Source organism: Muntiacus reevesi, chromosome 5 (genome assembly GCF_963930625.1).
Source record: "Muntiacus reevesi chromosome 5, mMunRee1.1, whole genome shotgun sequence".
Taxonomy (NCBI): domain Eukaryota; kingdom Metazoa; phylum Chordata; class Mammalia; order Artiodactyla; family Cervidae; genus Muntiacus; species Muntiacus reevesi.
This window is the reverse complement of record NC_089253.1, coordinates 55079583-55100497: the sequence shown is the minus strand read 5'-3', so window position 1 is coordinate 55100497 and position 20915 is coordinate 55079583. Positions and strand designations below refer to the sequence as shown.

At 36.1% G+C, this 20915-nt stretch overlaps 1 protein-coding gene across 1 annotated transcript in view; it reads right to left on the bottom strand.

Moving 5' to 3' along the window:
* KCNT2 (potassium sodium-activated channel subfamily T member 2) overlaps positions 1–20915 on the bottom strand; it is a 422637-nt gene that overhangs the window by 135939 nt on the left and 265783 nt on the right. The window contains exon 14 of the mRNA XM_065936707.1: positions 16787–16895. Within this exon, the coding sequence (XP_065792779.1) occupies positions 16787–16895 (109 nt within the window). The remainder of the gene's footprint in view (positions 1–16786; positions 16896–20915) is intronic.

Below are 20915 nucleotides of genomic sequence, written 5' to 3'. Positions count from 1 at the left end.
ATGCTTATTACTTGTCTCTTTCTGTCACCATCTCTCACTCAGCATGAAGCAGAATGTAAACACTATAACTTCTCAGACCACTGTCTATCTTGTTTTCTGTGGGATCTCCAGTAACCAGAGCATTTTATAGAATACAGTGAAGTGAGTTCAAAACATATTTGTTTAACAACAGAATTTGATTCTTCTGACAACCTTTAAGGTGCACGATAGTGTTATGCCCATCACATAGATAAAGAAACTGAGGATCAGTGGTTTCAAGTCTTTGGTCTTGCCAGCATGAATAAAAGAGTCTGTGACAAACACTGCCCTTTATTCAGAAGCTTCAGTTCTGAATACTCCAATATTCAGTGTGAATGTGCAGCTGTTCTATTTCTTTTCTTTGGGCTACTAGAATTCGAGAGCCAAATTTTACTCTAACCTTTATTAATAATAAAGGGCATTTCATCGCCTATAGATTTGTTTAAAAAACAAAGCATAAACCTCTTGTTTTCCACTTACCATTCTATACTTATTTTCTTTCATCTTTTCCTATTTCATGTATCTGGGCAGACTTAATTCAAGATTATTTTTTAATGAGACAAAAACAATCATATAGCTGAGTAAATAATCTATTTCCATTTTATACAAGAGAATTCTACCACTTAAATAACTCTTGAATGCACCACTTACCCTTTTCTCCATCATCAACTCTTACACTCTTAAAATAGTCCCACCCCATTTCCTTGCCTTTTATATGGATTGGTGCTACAATAAGAGTGAATTTCAAAATCTCAAATCACTTCAGGTCACTTTCCTGTTAAAAATAATTAAAGAGTTTCCTCCTCCCATTTGAAAAAGGTAAACTTTCTTACCATCACTACCAATCCCCCCTGACCTATACCATGCCCGCCTTCCAAATTTCATCTGTCATTTCTGTCTTCTTCCTCTTGGGTGCTCCAGCAGACTTTAGTTTCCCCTGAATAAGAAACTCTCTTATCCAGGTCTTCTAGCCTGTTCCTTCTTCTGCCTATGCCCTCCTCATTCTTGGACCCACAGTTCAGTCATTACTCTTTCAGCCATGCAGTGGCAGACTTCATGATAGTATAACATTAAATTATATTAACTAATCCTTAATGTCTTGCTTCCTTGTGAAATAGGCTCCATGAGACAAAGGATCATGTCTTGTTTACTATGCTATCTCTGAGACAAGACGCCTGGTCTGACAGAGTAATTCTTAATAAATGTTTTGTTAAATGAACAGAGTATTAAGCTAACAGTGTTCTTCATGCTCAATTACTAAATTTTCTGCTTTTCTAATTATATAATTCCTTTCTTCACCAAAATCATTTTTTAGGTCTTATCCATTACTTTCCCTATGATGAATTTGCTATTAGAATGAGGGGGAAAAGCCTTTACTGAGTTTCATAATCATAAACGGACATGGAATGGACTCAACCGCAGCAGCAGTGAAAAAACATGGAAGACACTAAGAGCAAAAAGCAAAGAATGAAAAGCTTCATGAAAATTATGAAAAGCCACTTAAGAAAGATTTGCTCTGTGTTTACATGAATTGAAGGACCATTTAGGGAAGACAGCCTGCTTCTGCATTTACTTACTGTTAGCCTCAAAGTAGACTCCAGTATGTAAAATACTATAGCCTGTAGTTTATATTTCTGACCCTTTACAGGCCGCTTTACCATACTGACTGGTAATGCAATAGTAATTGCATTATATAGTAACTGACTATACAGTAACTGACTGGTAATTAAATAGTAATAAATTCTTCCTAGACAGGTTTATGTCTACCTTAATTTTCAAAATAATGCCAGCTCCAGTTCTTAGTAAAGGTGTTAGTAGAAAAAAGAAAGGAAATAAAAGAGCATAAAAAGAAAATATTCTACTAAGAAAATGGAGGAAACACAGAATAAAAGCTTATGCTCAGTGCTTGAAAAAATCTCTATTTTCCCTGAACAAAGGGTCCTGCTGTAAAATTTATAAATCCAATACCATACTCATGAGAGCCTTAGATAAGCTTCAGTGCACATCCTAGAACCAAAGGAGGCTTATGCCTGCTCCTTTCTGCATGTTTAAACCCTAAACAAAGGTCTTATATAATATATATATATATATATATATATATATATATATATATATTTGGAAAAAGAAAGAAGAAGTGTAAGGAGAGGTGATAGAGAACTGTTTATGGGAAAACAAACAAAAATGTCTGGTGAAGTAAATTGCAACTTTCATGTCAAAATTTTCAAGACCCTGTAGCCTTCACCCAAGCTCTTTCAAATCTCCAATTCCTGTCCAGTAATAATAATGAACTGGGCAGCTCCCACTTCTTTCAAATCCTGTTCAATGATTAGAAAGCTCAGTCGCATCTGATTTGAAAGTCCAATCTTCCCAGCTGGGACTAATTCTCCCTGGAATGCTGCTGCTCTGAAGTGACTCACACTGGTCATCAAAGGCATCTCCTAGAGTCATGTGAACATGTTTGTGGGGTGTGGAGGGGTGGGCCTCTGTGTACCATCCCTGGAAAGGAAAAAATTCCTGTCCACTCTGTCTTACCTACTTCCCAGACAGACGTCCCACATACCTTACAGCCTCTGACTTCTTGGGTTTCCTCACCTCGTAGCAACACCCTTAGACAGGGTACCACAGAAAGAACACAGATCTTTTCAAGTCATCAGCTCTGATGCTGGAAACCCATGCATGGGAGTGAAGGTTCTGCCATCTCTCTCTCTGATTCTTTTTTCCTCATGTTCAAATAATCAGAAAACTACATACACTTATGTCCAACTGGGGAATGACATACTGGTCCCTGCTTTCTGCATACACACCTTATTCTCCACGAGTATTAATTAGGTCATTTCATGAACTTCATTTCATGAGGCTAGTGAAAGTGAAAGTGTTAGTCACTCAGTTGTGTCCAACTCTTTGCCACTCCCAGGCAAGCATACTGGAATGAGTTGCCATTCCCTTCCCCAGGGGATCATCCTGACCCAGGGATTGCAATTTGAACCCAGGTCTCCTGCACTGAAGGCGGATTATTTACCATCTGCACAACCAGGGTGGGTGCAAACACACTGTGCTGCTCTACTGGCCTTCTCTGATCTTTTTTTTCTATGGAAAGGTGGGGAGACCAGAAAATGGGATACTTGACTCTTTTTCCTCCTTGGTTTTAGGTTGTGGCCACCAATCTTGGGACAAGATGAAAAGTCCCTCTCAAGACCATAAAAGGCCAGAAGTGGGTGGTGACCCAATTCCTGGAAGCCACACCCTTCCCCAAAATAGTTGGAATAATCCTCCCACTCACTGGCATATGAAATTACCCAGCCTATAAAACTAATCAACCAATATTTTAGGTCTCTCTCTGAGATGGACCATATTATGTCTATGGAATGTGTATCCTACATAAACTTGCTTTCACTTAAAAAATAAAATAAAAATTTGAAATAAGTTATGTTTGTGTTATTCTGCTTTTTGTACCCCAGTTAGAAATATCACTTGCTCCAGTTAACTTTTCAGTGGTGCATAAATTAAAGTTGACGAATGATTTTGCTTTTCTTTCAAATGCAAAGTGCACATCCCTTGTTAATCCATGATTACACTTTCAAGGTAAGTGAAAGTGAAAATGAAAGTCGCTCAGTCACATCCAGCTCTTTGCTGACCCCATGGACTATACTATACTGTCCAGGGAATTGTCCAGGCCAGAATACTGGACAAAGACTGGAGAAGCCTTTCCCTTCTCCACGGGACCTTCCCAACCCAGGGATCAAACCCAGGTCTCCCACATTGCAGGCAGATTCTTTACCAGCTGAGTCACAGGGAAGCCCAAGAATACTGGAGTGGGTAGCCTATCCCTTCTCCAGCGGATCTTTCCAACCCAGGAATCAAACGGGGGTCCCCTGCATTGCAGGCGGATTCTTTACCAACTGAGCTATCAGGGATGGTTATTTATTGCCAGAGAATAAATTCACTCACATACCTTCTCCTGCCTTGCAACAAAACCAACCCACTGGAACAGGATCATCAAACAGTAAGTGCTTGGGTCTGCAACTGGAGGACTGTGCTTCCTAGGCCACTGAATGCAGTAAAAGAATCTAATATGGTTTTGATCTTCAAAGTTTCCCCACATCAACTTTTCCCAAAAGGAGAAAATAAGAATCTAACTGGAATTTCCTGTTCCAGATGCAATATCATGAAGTCTTATTATACTGCACTCTCTGTTCTTATTTCAGGAATGTACTGAATTCTCCCACTCAGTAATGTGTGCATTAAAGAAAAAAAGTAGTGTAAAAACTTACTTGACTGGCAGCTCCCTGTTTCTATGAAGGTGATTTTTTTGTACAATTCATACTAATAACTTTTAGAAGGTAAAATTGAATTTTTGTGTTCATATCTTCTTCATGTATTTAAAGATACCACCAAAAAAAAAAAAGGTAAACTATAGAATGCAGGCAGGCATTACTACCTTCAAGGTTGTACAGTGAAATTATTAGTGGAAATCCTTCTGCTATCTTGAACACCTTTGCATTATAATGATCAAATTTAGTTTTGCTAGTACATTTTGTTCTTTTTAACCCTAAATAATGTATTTAAATATACAATAAATGGTGCTTCAAATTCACTAAAATTGACACAGATTGCCAAATTAGCTGCTTTTATATATTTATTTTTACTACCAAATGAAATTATTTTCGCCTCCACGGGAATAAAGAACATCCTGTCACAAGATATCTTTGGTGTAAATACCCATTCATCGATATATAATAAAAGGCTTTACATATAATTGGGGGAAACCTTTGCCTTAGGAAAAGGATGCCATTTAAATTTATAATTGCAGAATTAGATAAGATAAAGTTCCCTTATTGGTGCTTTATTTTAAAGAGGATAAGAAACTATATTTGTTGCCTCATTATATTAGATTGAAAGTAGATTTTAAAAAGCCTAAAATAAGTGACCCAAAGGTTTTAATTTAATTAAAATTAACATTTTTTAAATTCCATACTCTAGTAGTTCACCCATTAATGTTAGCTTGGTCCCATGTAATTGTTTATATTCTTTAGAGGATAGTCTCTAAAAACACATATGAATTAATTACATTAATTCACAGTGGTCTAAAGCTTGTACTTTGTTTAAAAGTTAAAGTATTTAAATGGTATTCTGATTTTCCTTTGCTATCAATGTCAGGAATCTACAGTCAACACTGTAGGTAAAAGAACTGATTTTGACAAATGGTAGCCTGTGTCATTGAAAACGTAATTGTAATTTATGGAGTGGAAATGGCATATTGGAGTAGATGGAAACTTCTACCACAAGTGAGGTTACAAAAGGAAGAGCTAACATACAACTTTGGATGAGCATTTATTCTTCCTGGTCTGGGAATCGATCTGACACACAAGTTGGGTTATGTTACCGAGGAGAAAGGTAGTCAAGAACTCTAAGTAGAAGAAGCAATAAAAGTCAAAATGAAGATGCCTCTGTCTGCCAGGAGATTTGTGCATCTCTACTCTTGAAGCAGAACTTTCCCAGTTTTTTATATTAGATCTCAAAGCAAAAGGAATACGTGTAACTCAATGGCTGATTCGTGTCAATGTATGACAAAACCCACTGAAATGTTGTGAAGTAATTGGCCTCCAACTAATAAAATAAAATTTAAAATAAAATAAAATAAAATAAAATAAAACCATGTAGAGGATGATAACCAATTTTCTACCACTAGATGGAACCAGAAAGCTGTTTGCTATCCTCAGGATAAGAAAATTTGCTGTGAAAGTGGCGATAATAGAGAAATGCCATTGAGCTTTCAAGCATTCTCAATAGTGAACATAAACAATGAATACCCTTTTGAAAGAGATTTCAAAAGAAGAAATGAAATAGAGCTCAAATGTTAAGTTTGAAAGGCTGATTGTACATGAAGGTGTTCCAAACCCATTTCCTTTAAAGTTTGTTTGTTCTTCAAAACCTCTAGTGTGGTTTTCTGAAGTGCTCAGTTAATTCAAGAAGTCACCTAATTATCACACACACAAATCCTAAAAACACCTGCAAAGCCTTTTCATCTACTTTTTAAATTGCCAGGTGAAATAGAAATTCATCTCTTATAATGACACTGCAGTCTCAGCTCTTTAATTCCATTATTAAATAGGTCTTACCCCACTGACTTTCTACTGTTTTCCTTCAGCATTTGTAAACACTGACAGCTAAAATGTGCCATCTCCCTGCTTCTCTCAGAACACAGGCTGCTTGCTCACATAGTAAGTACCACACGCTTAGCTTATGGTCAAGCTGTCTGTGCCCTTGTGCTTTTGAATTGCTCTCTGACATCTGTCCCTTTAGTTTAGAACATCACAGTGACATCTTCAGGGAAGTCGCCTTCCATAAATACTAATATTTGGGGATATAGATGCTTCATAAGCTCCTATAGCTATTATTCACATTTTATCTTTTTGAGGATTTTTTTTTCTTTTTAAAAATTACGTGTAAGTAGCAAGTTTCTTTAGCGTCTGTCCACGTTATCATTTGGTTTGCCTCAAGGTGTGTAAACCAAGCTTACCATAGCTAAAAGAAACTGTACTAACAAAAGAGATCTACTAGGAGACATTTATACCGCATTCCAAACATACATAAGCCATGTCTACAGTGTCTGCTGCCTTGTACTGAATGTTAGACTTTGTGATCAGAATGTATACACGCTTGTGCTTCTCGAACTTCTAACATAGTGCCTTACACTGTATGGATGCAAATGATTATTATCTGTGGAAAGGATGAATGAAGGAATAACCAAACATTACAATTTGTGGTTGTTGTTCAGTTGCTAAGTCGTGTCTGACTCTTCCCGGCTGCAGTATGCCAGGGTTCCCTGTCCTTCCCTATCTCCCGGTGTGTGTGTTAAAGTCACTAAGTCATCTGACTCTTTGCCACCCCATGAACTGTACAGTCCATGGAATTCTCCAGGCCAGAATACTGGAGTGGGTAGCCATTCCCTTCTCCAGCGGATATTTCCAACCCAAGGATCAAACCCAGGTCTCCTGGATTGTGGGCAGCTTCTTTTCTGCCTGAGCCACCAGGGCAAGCCAAGCTTCCCTGTCCTTCACTATCTCCCAGAGTTTGCTCAAATTCATGTCAACTGAGCCAGTGATATTGTTTAACCACCTCATCCTCTGCCGCCCTCTTCTTTTGCCTTCAATCCTTCCCAGAATTAGTTATAATATTTTAACTCTAGTGCTATCTTTAACATGTGATTTCATTCATAACTTAAATTGATGGAAAAATGCTTCCAAATTCTGGGCTTAATTTGAAGAGTTTTGAGTTATCTATTAATAAAAACATGCTATCATATTTTTGTATTACTATATCATTATAGAAAATTGTATCAATTGTAGAAGGTTGTAGACTGTATCATTGTAGAAGACTGTATCAATCTTCTATTGATCACACTCTCTGAGGTGTGAGACTAGAGAACCAGCTCACTAAAGATTCCTCACAGGATTGTACATACATAAAATATTAGTGACTACAGATACAAATCTCTTGATTTTCCATTTTGTAGGTTGAGCCATTAGCCACCCTCTTCTCTTCCATCTCCTCTACCTAATTTTACTCTAAAGTATCATTTGCTGCACCTTTTTACATTGTTAAAAATGTAAATATCTACATTTTGTTCACTGGCTATAAATTAATGACTTCACATAAAAGTGAACTCATTGTATATGTTAAACTTGTGCAATGCTACATGTTGATAATAGCAAAGCTGGAAGAAAAGGTACAGACAGAGAGCCTGAGAGCAGAGGTTACATCAGGATTATTGCAACATAGTTCACGTAAGACTTAAGTGGAATGCTATTAATATAGTTATATAACCTTCTCTGTAGTTCCCTGAGCAATTCAATAGAGAATATCACAGAAAAATTTCTTTACCTGCCCTCCATTTATTGTTCAATATTACGGCACATTCTAATTTGATTCATTATAGTTTCTTTGTGTTTTCTTTGAGTTTATGATTGCCTTTTTTTCCAGTTGGGAGAGAAAACAGAAACTTCCTCTGCTACATTTAACTATATATGTTGCTTTTAATTTAGTCCAGTCTCTTGTGGAGACTTGTCTGACTTTTCATATCTTGACCATAGCTTTTAGGAATCTTTGGTTTCAGTTATTGTACAGACATGTGACCTAGGTTCCATCAATCAGACACAGATGCAGAAGTTTGTTTCGGAAGTATGTTAAACAAAGACACAGGCAGGCAAGGGGCGTCCATATTACTGAGATATGTGGTCACAGAGACTGTCGGCTCCTAGGATGTTCCGAGGTCAAAGTTCATTATTGGATTAATTGTCAGTTGTGGTAATGGGAACTGTTCATTCATGTTTAGACTAAGTAGAGACTAATATTCTTATTCTGTGAGTTATCCATATTCCCCCATACACCTCTTTGTAGTTAAACTAGCTTGATGAATACCCTTGTTTAAAGTTAAGAATCCTAGTCAATATTAAGTTTTCTCTACATTTCTACAAATTTAAGAGAATTTTTCTTCATCACTGGGGCTTTATAATTTGGCAATGCTATGTCTCTAGGCGTCATTCTCTTCCATTCATTATCATTCACAAGCAAGAAATCCTGTGAATTTAAAGACTTGACTCACCCTTCTTTGGTTACAATTTCTTATATTACATTCTTTCCATCCTTTTGGGAACACCCACCAAATCAAATATTACTTCCTCTGGATTGATCTCGTGTACTTCAATTGTTTTCCTAAATATTCTTCCTCTCTCTTTTATCTGAAATCCTCAAGATCTCTGAGATATTATCTTTCAAGGACTTTACTGAATTTTAATTTCAGCAATTACTCTATTAATTTTAAAAGGTTTTTACCTTCTCTTTCTCTACCGTAACTCCTTTTCATATCTTTCTAAGAGCAATAATTATAAATATTTTTAGTTATTTTGAATTTGTGTATTTATTATCACTATTTTCCTTATTACTGAAGAGAAAATCAGACCCTCCACAATCATAATTAACCAAAATTTAAGTTAAATATTCTGAAAATTTTAAACTCTACAAATAAAAATTCCTCAGCATTTTATTTCTTTGAACAACCATTATCACCCTTTCATAAACCTTTAGTATTCTTGTGAACTATTACTTATACATCTCCAGTGTTTAAAAATATATCTAAATTTCTTTTTAATGTATTTTTTGTTCTCTTTACGGAGACTCACCTTGCTTCCAAAATATATGTTTGACTCTCCTTTTAAATGTTTTAGTTTTTTGACTTAAAAAAGTTGTTTGTTTACTAGTGAGTACAAGACCCAATCTTCCCTATACACCCCAAACAATTCCAGTGTGAATACAGATATTGTTCTCTTTCTATTGCTGGATTTATGTTCTCTATTCAATAGGAATAGAGATATTCTCTACTCAATATATGTTCTCTATTCAATAGCTGGATTTATTCCCCTCATGTCAACCTGCATGCTGGTTGTCAGCAAATGATAAATCCATATTTCAAAGTTCTGAGCACCATATATAGGGGTATTAAATAGATTCCTCTGTGAATATGATTTCTTACATCTTATATTAAGCATGAAGGGGCTCAGACTCTCTATTCTGGGGTCTTTAAATGTCAAATGAAGAGGGCTAAAGTCCAACCCCACATTATATACTACCTTATAATTCAGACTAATTCATTTAGGAAAAGTCTGATATTCCCAATGGCAAATATCTGACTAAACTTAATTATAGAGAATTGGTACTGTGCTGGGTGAAACAGAGGTAACTTGTTCTGTGTATAGAAATTCAATCAAAACATGTCCTTTTTCTTCTAGGAATCTTGCATGCCAGAGCCCTGCTGGGGGCTGAGGTTTTGTGCTGCTGTATCGCCCTCTAAACATAGGCTGGGTGGAGCTTTTCATCTAAAGCTCTTCCTTTACTCACTTCCCATCTTCTAAAAGCTCACTGACATCTCTTCTTTTCCATTGATGAAAGATGGTGATTTTTATTTACTAGCTGTCATTTCAGTGGAGCAGATGGTGAAGAGCAGATGAAGGCATTTGGATCGTAAACTACTTTGAACCAGGGGCCTCAATGAATCATCTTTAGTGCATTTTATTTAACTAATGTTTATTGTGCATTCATGCTATGAAACATTATATAAGGCATGAATAAGACATGTTCTCTACCTTAAATGAAATTATGCCCTATCAAGTAGGAAAAAACAAAAGGACCATAATACATACTCTGGCAGAATATCATAACAGTCTATGTGAACTCATAGAAAGGAGACATCAGATTAAATTGGGGAGCTTAAAAATATTCACGAGGAGGTAGAATCTTTGAATTCCAGGAAAATCCTCTAGGGAAGCAGAAGAAAAAAATTCAAGGCAGAAGGAACAACATTTTAAAAGATGTAGAAGGCGGAAACCATGAAGTATATTTAGGATCATGTTATTTGGAGAACATGATACATAGAATCATGAGAATTAAGGACATAAAAATACATTTAGATGAAAGCAAAGAGGGTCCTCAATAAATAAAATGAGCATACTTAAATATAATTTGATAACAGAAGATGAGCTATTAAGGGACTGAGCAGTATCTGTATTTCTCAAAATATGTTTAATAGAATAATGTTCTAGCTGATCTTTAAATAGGTGGAAAAACATTTCTCAGGTAACCAAATAGATTTTGGATACACCTAATAAAATGCATTTCTGTGCAGATTTTCAGTGCGGGTTAATTTGTATAGAAGAAAAATGAGTAACCTTCAGATATATAATTCAAACCTCCAGTCCTGAGGTCTGTGTGTGTGTGTGTGACAGTGGGTGAGTGTGTGTGTGAGACAGTGTGTGTGTGTGTGTGTGTGTGAGACAGTGGGTGAGTGTGTGTGTGAGACAGTGGGTGAGTGTGTGTGTGTGTGTGTGTGTGAGACAGTGGGTGAGTGTGTGTGTGTGTGTGACAGTGGGTGAGTGTGTGTGTGTGTGACAGTGGGTGAGTATGTGTGTGTGAGATAGTAGGTGAGTGTGTGTGTGTCTGTGTGTGACAGTGGGTGAGAGTATGTGTGTGTGACAATGGGTGTGTGTGGGGGGTGAGTGTGTGTGTGTGTTAGTGGGTGAGTGTGAGTGTGTGTGTGTGTGTGTGACAGTGGGTGAGTGTGTGTGTGTGAGACAGTGGGTGAGTGTGTGTGTGTGTGTGTGAGACAGTGAGTGAGCGTGTGTGTGTGTGTGACAGTGGGTGACTGTATGTGTGTGTGAGACAGTGTGTGTGTGTGTGTGACAGTGGGTGTGTGTGTGTGTGACAGTGGGTGAGTGTGTGTGTGTGAGACAGTGGGTGAGTGTGTGTGTGTGTGTGTGAGACAGTGGGTGAGTGTGTGTGTGTGTGTGTGTGTGTGAGTGACAGTGGGTGAGAGTGTGTGTGTGTGTGTTACAGTGGGTGAGTGTGTTTGTCATGGGAGAGATGCAGAAAGGGTCACCAAGGATCACAGACAACCTTAACCACCACGATCAAAGAAGCCGACTTCTGTGGAACCAGCAGAACTGTTTGCTTTCCTGTTTTATCTTTCTTATCTTTCTGGGCAAGCCTAACGAAGTGGCAGCCTTTGACCAGGCTTTGCTTTCTTATCATCTCCTCATTCATTCACCCTACCTCAAAATGAAAGTCTCCATCGTCCAAAATTTTCTCAGAACTTCCCAGAAACCAGTGACCTCCGAATTCTGTTTGCTTCTTCTCCATCTTAAGCCATCTGTATTGTTAACACTCCAGTTATTTTTTTGGAAATCCTTGCTCCTTTTTATCCCGTGATGCTATACTATATTTGCTGTCCTTTTCTCCCATCTGTTTCCTATAAGGAGTCGTTTCCCAAGGAAAAGCCTTAAGTGATCATTTCTCCCAAATCCCCACCATTTCTCCTTTCAGTTCTGTGGCCCTGAACAACCCTGATCCTTCCTCATGCTTGCATGCTCGGTCACTTCAGTCATGTCTGACTCTTTGTAATCCTAGGGACTGTAACCCCCCAGGCTCCTCTGTCCAGGGGATTCTCCAGGCAAGAACACTGGAGTGAGTTGCCATGCCTTCCTCCGGGGATCTTCCCGAACCAGGGATCGAACTCTCATCTCCTGCGTCTCCTTCACTGCAGATGGATTCTTTACCCACTGAGCCACTGGGAAGCCCTGATCCCTCCTCAGGAACCAGTAATTCCTACAAGCAAAGGTACCTGCATCAAAAAAGCAAATAGATTCAATCCCCAACTCCTTTCTCCTTTTGCCAAAACCACACACTTTATGGTTCTCTCCTGTCCAACCTCAGTGTGTGAAGACATTTTCTTCCTTTTTTCCCCTTTTCTATATCCATATCTAATCAGGGTCCAAGGGTCATAAATTCTAACTTTGAAATATTTTTCTTATCAATTCTCTTTCCTTCCCATTGATAAGCATGAAGAGCAAGGAATATTACATCTTAGATGGGACTAATGAAATAAATATTTTTGTAAAATTAAGTGGAAAGGAAAAGAAAAATATTAAATTTTGATAGAGATGAAATATCTAGATGGGTCAGTGAATGTCTATAAACTGTTCTGATAATTTGGCATCTGTTTGCTAAAATCATCACAGTCTGTGTTTGACAGCCTACAGTGATATCTGCCCAATGAGTAAATTTCTGTTCATCTTTCTAGTATGTTTGCCAAATAAATCAAAATACTAATTTAACTGACAATAAGAAAAGTCACTGTCAAGACACTGAACACTCAAATGTAAATGAAGTGAGTAAGAAGGGAGAACTGAGAAGGGCTAAAATACAGAGTAAACATCAATGAATAAAAGGAGTACAGTTATTCAAAGTCATCTAAAATTGACACCGTCTAGTTGACTCACTGATCAACTAGAACAGGAATGAGTATATTAACATCTAAACAAAGAAAATGTAAGATCATAGGAGCATTAATGAGCCTTGCGAGATGCACTGGTCTAAGTCATGGCTAAGTTGATGAATGCCTCCTGCTTAGTCATTCAGTGTTTGCGACCCCATGAACTGTAACCCTGCCAGGCTCCTCTGTCCATGGGATTTCCCAGACAAGTATCCTGGAGTGGGTTGCCATTTCCTCCTCCAGGACATCTTCCTGACCTAGGAATCGAACCCGTGACTCTTGAGTCTCCTGCATTGGCACACTGATTTTTTTTTACCATTGAAGCCACTTGGGAAGCCTAGCTCAGTAGATGGAGAGAATGAAGTAATCAGGGAAATGATTACTTAACCACACTTAACATATGGTTTCCATCTTTGCCCCATTTCCACAGGCTAGAGGAAGAGAATTAAGAAATGTATGAAGGTTAAGTGGGGAGATCTAATTCTAATGCTGAATTAGGATCTCCATTCTCAGACCTAAGGGAGGACTGTCACTAAATAAGCTGCCCTCTCTATCTCTAGTTCCTGCTTCCTTTGTCTACCTTATTTGCCTGAGAACTCATAATTATTATTTCCTTAAGTACCTACAATCTACAGAGCATTTAATTTTAAGATATATTTTCAAATTAGACTATTTTAGGTTTTGTATTTTATTTGTTTTTGTGTTTGTTGTGTCTAAGTCTTTAGCTTGTGACTATCAACTATTTTTAGTCAGTCACCATTTGTTATAGAATGAACTTTTAATAATATTATTCCCTCTTCTTTTTTAATGGAGAAATTTGAGTATTACTGTAGGTATTGTCTCAGTTAGTGGTTTGATAATCCCTACAAAAAGCATTTCCAGACTAGTCAACATTTCCCCATTATACTACTTAATTTAGCTCCCAAGTTTGCTCTCTTATTATTAAATCAATATATTTGAGGTCTCTAATTCCTGCTGATGCTTAAAGGCAAAATTTTAAACATGTTCTGTTAAGTGAATCTTCACTATACCTTCAATTAATGCATAACTAATTACTTTAGTAAAACAATATTATTAATAAAATATATTATCTTAAATTAAGTGATCTATTAGGATGGTCATTTATACTGAAGTGATGGTATTTATCTGTTTAAGATAAGCTAGAATATATAAAAACTCTGTAAGAACTTTGTAAGAGCTCTGTAAGTGTTGTAAACTCAATAATCAGAAACAACATGATTAGAAAATGGACAAAGGATCTGAATAGGTTTTTCTTCAAAGATGATATGAAAATGGTCAATAAGCCCATGAACTAATTTTAACTAGTAATCAGGGAAATGCAAACCAAAACCATAATGAAGCACCACTTTGCTTCATTCATTCAATAGGAGGGTTATGATGCAAAAAGCAGATAATAACAAGCATTGCTGAGGACATGAAGAAACTGCAGTCATGATAGATTGCTGATGGCAATGTAAGATGATATAATCCCTTCAGAAAACATTTGGGAAGTTCCTAAAAAAAGGCTAAATAGAATTACTGGTGTGTGTGCTTGCTCAGTGACTTCAGTCATATCCAACTCCTTGTGACTCTATGGGCTGTAGCCCACTGCGCTCCTCTGTCCATGGGATTTCCCAGGCAAGAATACTGGAGTGGGTTGACATTTCCTCCTCCAGGGGATCTTCCCAAGACCCAGGAATTTAACCCTTGTCTTTTCTGTCTCCTGTGTTTCCTGCATTGGCAGGTGCCTTTTTTTACCACTAGCATCACCTGGGAAGCTTATGACTCAGCAATTTCACTCCTAGATATAGACCCAAAGAAATTAAAGGACATGTCCACATAAGAATCTTTATATTCATATTAAGAACGGCTTTATCCACAATGCTGGAAACAACCCAAATATCCATCAGTTGATGAATAGAAAAGTAAAAAGAAATATATCCATACAATAGAAAACGACTCAGTTTAAAAAGGAACAAAGTATTGATGCATGTTACAATATGGATGAACCTTAAAAACATTATGCCAAGTGAGAGAAGCCAGTCCAAAAACAGCACACACTGTATGATTCCATTCATATGCAATATGCAATGTCCGGAAAAGAAAAATCTATAGAGATAGGGTAAGGTTTGTGACTGCGTATAGTTGGAAGAGTCTGGATACAATGTGGGCTACTGCAAAAATGTAGACAGTTTCTTTATGAGATAATGAAAATATTAGGATCCAGCAGTGATACTTATAAAGCAATTCTATGAATATACTAAAAAGTGCAAAATTGTATACCTTAGCAGGTTAATTATATGGCATATGAATTATACCTCAAAAAGCTGCTACAAAGAAAGTACTTTTGGTGGATTAAAGCACTTATTGTGTCACTTAATTGGGGAATTATTTTGCAGGTCAATCTTACTTACAGGAAATCCTTACTTAGGTAGTAATGTTTTCAAGATCATCACTTTCTTTTTTAATATGACAAAATTCATTAGAGTATATTAGGAAAAGTCCTATTTGAGGAGATGCTGAAATTCTTTTTAAATTTATATGAAGTGCAATGTTCACCAGGCACTATTGTGTGCCAATAAATAATATTTACTAGGAGTTGGCAAATGTAATTTAACCAGTCTATAAATACTAATGTGTGTTAGTGTTAAAGGGTTTCATTTTATCATTTGTGCAAGAATGAAGCTGACTAAATAAAGCTGTAGGAATCTGTGACAAAGATGGATGACAAAATAATGAAGCCATGTGGTAAGTTCTATGAATATTCAATTAGTTGGTGACAAAGTTTTCAGTATTTTATTTAATTCCATCAAAATGCTGAGTAAGTCCATCCAAGAAAACCAGTTTCATCTGTGGTCCTGTTACATTGTTTCTGTTGCACATCTTAAAGGTTTATAAATTTATAGAATAGAAATATTTATATTCAGAACTTTGAGAAAATTGCTTCTGGGAAGCTCTTTCTGTCTCAATAGAGCAGAGACATAATTAGAGGGAAAAGAGTTAAATCTACTTAAAAACACCAGAGGGAATTTACTATTTTTCAATTATCAATTTCCTCCAAGCAGTACTAAATCCCAGGAAAGAATTTTCCTTTTCCTTGATTTATTTGATTTGGCACTTCACTTAAACAACTATCAATTAACTCACGAAATTTAAATGATTATAACTACAAGCACCACTGTGGAATTTACTTAGAAAATCAAACATTTTGTCTAAAATATCAAGTAAGGAATATGAAAAGTATGAAATCTGGTGCAACATTTATCTCTAAATAAGAGTAGTGACTATATTCGCTGATTGTATTTTACTTGATAATGCAAGTCAAAAACAACATCTATGGTTTAGGAAACTCTATCAAAATAAACAAATAGGAAAAAATGTTCTGATGATATAATTTCCCTCAATACCCTGAAATTCATTAAATAATTTCTTTTATACTACATTAGCTAATTTTATCAACTACTTTGTTATCATTCTATAATAATTATAAAATTTTAATTTTGAGCTCATTTGTGTACATACAGCTTTCAGATAAAAACTTACCTCAGAAATAGAAAAAGAATGACTTTAAGACCTTTCAATAGTGACTGCTGTCATCCTGTTTTACAAAATTTTACTTGCTAAGTATTAATTTTGAAAATAGAAACAATACCCTAATTCTAGGCCTAACTAATGATGCAGGCGTAGAATTTAGGATAGAACAAATCATCTCTCGATTAGTTAGAAAAGACAGCAAATCACTGTCAATATCCTCTATGTCTTAGACCCTATAGTAGGTCTGTATTTGTCTGTCTACCAGATGACGATAACTCACACAAATACAAGTAAAGGTACATATCTAGCTGTATACCTAGGCTTACTGTATTTTTAAATCACATAACTACACTTATATAATTTTTTTTTTATAATTTAAAATGCATTATCTTAAAGAAAAAATATACTTACTGCCCTCTAGAGGTATGAACCAGTAGTGTAATAAGTGTAGATGTTGCTGGGCATATACAGTTTAAAGCTAACATGGCGTATTTAAACTCTTCTTCACAAACAACATGATCTGTTTGAAATAAAATAGGTAAATTAGAATAATTTACCTTGGGATAGTAGTATTTTAAAATAATATGTAAAACAGAGAATAAAATTACAAAAGCTTCCATATAAATACACTTGCTTCAGAGATGTTTTTACATGTGCAAATTTATCTCCAGGAAAAATGTTTCATAAGAGAGAGCACTAGACTATGAGGTAAGTTATTGAGGTACAGAGGGGTTCTAACCCCAGATATGTCTTTAATGAAACTGACAGCCTTTGGCAAGAAGTTTTTTTCCTGTGCCTCATCTGTACAAAAAGGTAAAAAGCTGGTAGGTGTGAGGTACAGCCTGAATAGTACATTGAAGACTATACACAGCCTCCTTTACTTCTGATAATTCTACGGTATGAAATATAATAGTGCTGATTATAACATGATTTATTTACCAAACCCATACACATAACATAAAGACTTAGAATGTACTTATTAAAAAATGTGGCAGATAATATTTGCACAACATACAAGTAATAATTTGTACAATCAAAACAACAACAATTATCAATCAATAAAAATTAATCCTGATATAAATATAAATTTAAATTACACCTTTACCATAGGATCTAAGGTCATAAATTCAGAAGACGATAGAGTCCAGTCAGAAATGATAATAAATGGCATAAAAAGAAATTCAATGACATAAAAACAATACAGTGCTAGAAATGATGACACATGGTGGGGGGGAGTGAAGGTCATGTTAAAAGGAGTAATGCCACTCAGCCCAAGTAAATTGTTTTCATGTAGGAATGAGGGCCCAGATGCCATATGCTCAATTTTCCACAGAAACCACATTTTAGAGAAGCAATTAATGTTTGGGGAAGAAAAAGTTGTTTGTTTGGTGGGGGGGGAACTTTCCCTTCCAAGTAAACTGTTGTAGCTGATATTGGAAATAAAGACTGCTTAAAGTTCTAAGAAAATAAATATTCTTAGGCAGAAAATAGCAGTTTTAGCTAATGAAGGAATAGGTTGAATTTGTGAGTCTGATCTATGAAATGAAAATATACACTATACAATTTATGATGAAACAAGATTATTTGGGAAGTGATTCATCAAATGTTCCAGACAGATAAATAATAACCTTACTCTTGTTTGCATAACATCAATGAGCATATGAAAGAGCCCATTATTTTTCTTTTTCCTTCATTTCCTTCTTCATTTTTTTCTTTCACATTTTATGGAAGAATTATAAGCTCTGGTTACACATTAGGATTTACTCTTTAAAAAACTCAAGAATCTAACAATGCCTTTTTTTTTTTTTTTGGTTGTCAGTATTATAATAATAATTTGTAAGAAAAACCTCCAAAATATATAACCATGACTTAACAGTTTAGAGGACGGTGGGTAGATTTTAAATTCAAAATACCTGCAAAAGAACTGCGACTTAAACCAATATTTTAATATTTCTCAAATAATTTTAAGTATATAATGCCCAACCTTTGAAAATAAAGTTACAAAAATCTTAAATTCAGAATAATTTTACCTTAGAATATGATAGCCAAACATATGGGGTTTATAAATTTTAAACCAAAAACTGAACACATGATTGAAGAAAATTATGTACTTTTATTATGACATTAGGGTATTTAAAAATCCAACTACCAGAAAATTTGGAAGATATGATTACCATATATGCAATACCAAAGAATGCTCAAACTACCGCACAATTGCACTCATCTCACACGCTAGTAAAGTAATGCTCAAAGCTCTCCAAGCCAGGCTTCAGCAATACATGAACTGTGAACTTCCATATGTTCAAGCTGGATTTAGAAAAGTCAGAGGAACCAGAGATCAAATTGCCAACATCCACTGGATCATCAATAAAGCAAGAGTTCCAGAAAACCATCTATTTCTGCTTTATTGACTATGCCAAAGCCTTTGACTGTGTGGATCACAATTAACTATGGAAAATTCTGAAAGAGATGGGAATACCAGACCACCTGACCTGCCTCTTGAGAAACCTGTATGCACGTCAGGAAGCAACAGTTAGAACTGAACATGGAACAACAGACTGGTTCCAAATAGGAAAAGGAGTACATCAAAGCTATATATTTTCACCCTGCTTATTTAACTTATATGCAGAGTACATCATGAGAAACGCTGGGCTGGAAGAAGCACAAGCTGGAATCAAGATTGCCGGGAGGAATATCAATAACCTCAGATAGGCAGATGACACTACTCTTATGGCAGAAAGTCAAGAAGAACCAAAGAGCCTCTTGATGAAAGTAAAAGAGGAGAGTGAAGAAGTTGGCTTAAAGCTCAACATTCACAAAACTAAGATCATGGCATCTGGTACCATCACTTCATGGGAAATAGATGGGGAAACAGTGGAAACAGTGTCAGACTTTATTTTTTGGGGCTCCAAAATCACTGCAGATGGTGACTGCAGCCATAAAATTAAAAGACGCTTACTCCTTAGAAGGAAAATTATGGCCAACTTAGAAAGCATATCAAAAAGCAGAGACATTACTTTGTCAGCAAAGGTCCGTCTAGTCAAGGCTATGATTTTTCCAGTAGTCATGTATGGATGTGAGTTGGACTATAAGGAAAGCTGAGCACCGAAGAATTGATGCTTTTGAACTGTGGTGTTGGAGAAGACTCATGAGAGTCCCTTGGACTGCAAGGAGATCCAACCAGTTCATCCTAAAGGAGATAAGTCCTGGGTGTTCATTGGAAGGACTGATGTCGAAGCTGAAACTCCAATACTTTGGTCACCTGATGAGAAGAGCTGACTCATTTGAAAAGACCCTGATGCTGGGAAAGATTGAGGGCAGGAGGAGAAGGGGATGACAGAGGATGAGATGGCTGGATGGCATCACCGACTCAATGGACTTGGGTTTGGGTGAACTCCGGGAGTTGGTGATGGACAGGGAGGCCTGGCGTGCTGCGATTCATGGGGTCGCAAAGAGTCGGACACAGCTGAGTGACTGCACTGAACTGAACTGAATACCATATGCAACTATTAAGTTTCCCTTGGCTTAATGTACAAACTATATTTCTTCCTGCAGGGGACCATGAGAAAACGTGGTTGTTATACGACAGTTTGAAAATATTCCATCTTATTTTCCTTGACTGTTAAAAAATAAAAAATTGGGTCCCCTTCCTTCCATTTTCCTCAGTTAATGTGTGTATCACTGTTGGTTGGAAATGGCTGAAGTACAATCATGTTGCACTGGCTAATTTTTCAATAACTATAATAATCAGTGGGAAATAGAAGAGAAAAATTATCTTTAGGCGTAGTTTTTGTGTCTGTATATGCTTTTTTCTACAGGTATGTAAAGTTTTTACAGTATCTATTAACCCATCAAGCAATATACACATTTCTGGAGGCAATTCTCCACATAGATACAAAGTTTTGAAAAATTTTAGTAAATACTGAATTTTTAGGAAGACAACTACTGTATAAACTAAGAGAAAGTTTATTTTGTTAATACTGTATGTAAGTCATTAATAGAAATTTAAGATCTGATCACTAATGTTGTCAGTGTCAGTAGCAGGCATATATTCATTGGTGCAAGTATCTGTTTCATGTTGTCTTTTTTTGGTTATTCATATCTGGACATTTACAGTTTTGAGATATATGCTTTCTTATTATTATTTCTTTTCTGTTTATCCTTCATAATACAAATTGCATATTCTATTAATTATTTAAAGTGTATTCATATAGATATTTACGTTTGCTCTGAATTTTGCTCCAGGCTAGTAAAGGAAGTGTGACAAAATTTTTATCATACAAAAGAGGTATTGGATCAGATAGGTTGAAAACAATCATCTTAGATTAGTGAGTTAATATATAATCCTGGGATTCCTTGTTAGATAAAATGAAAAATCACTACTCTTTATAAAGAAAACATGTATTTCACCTGACACACGTAAAGGAATACTATAGCATAATAATCTTCATTTACACAAATTAAGAAAGGTGAAACTCAGTCTGCAAATCAAAATTGAATTTATCTCTAGATTTCTCCTCTCAGGCCCAAATCTATCCGT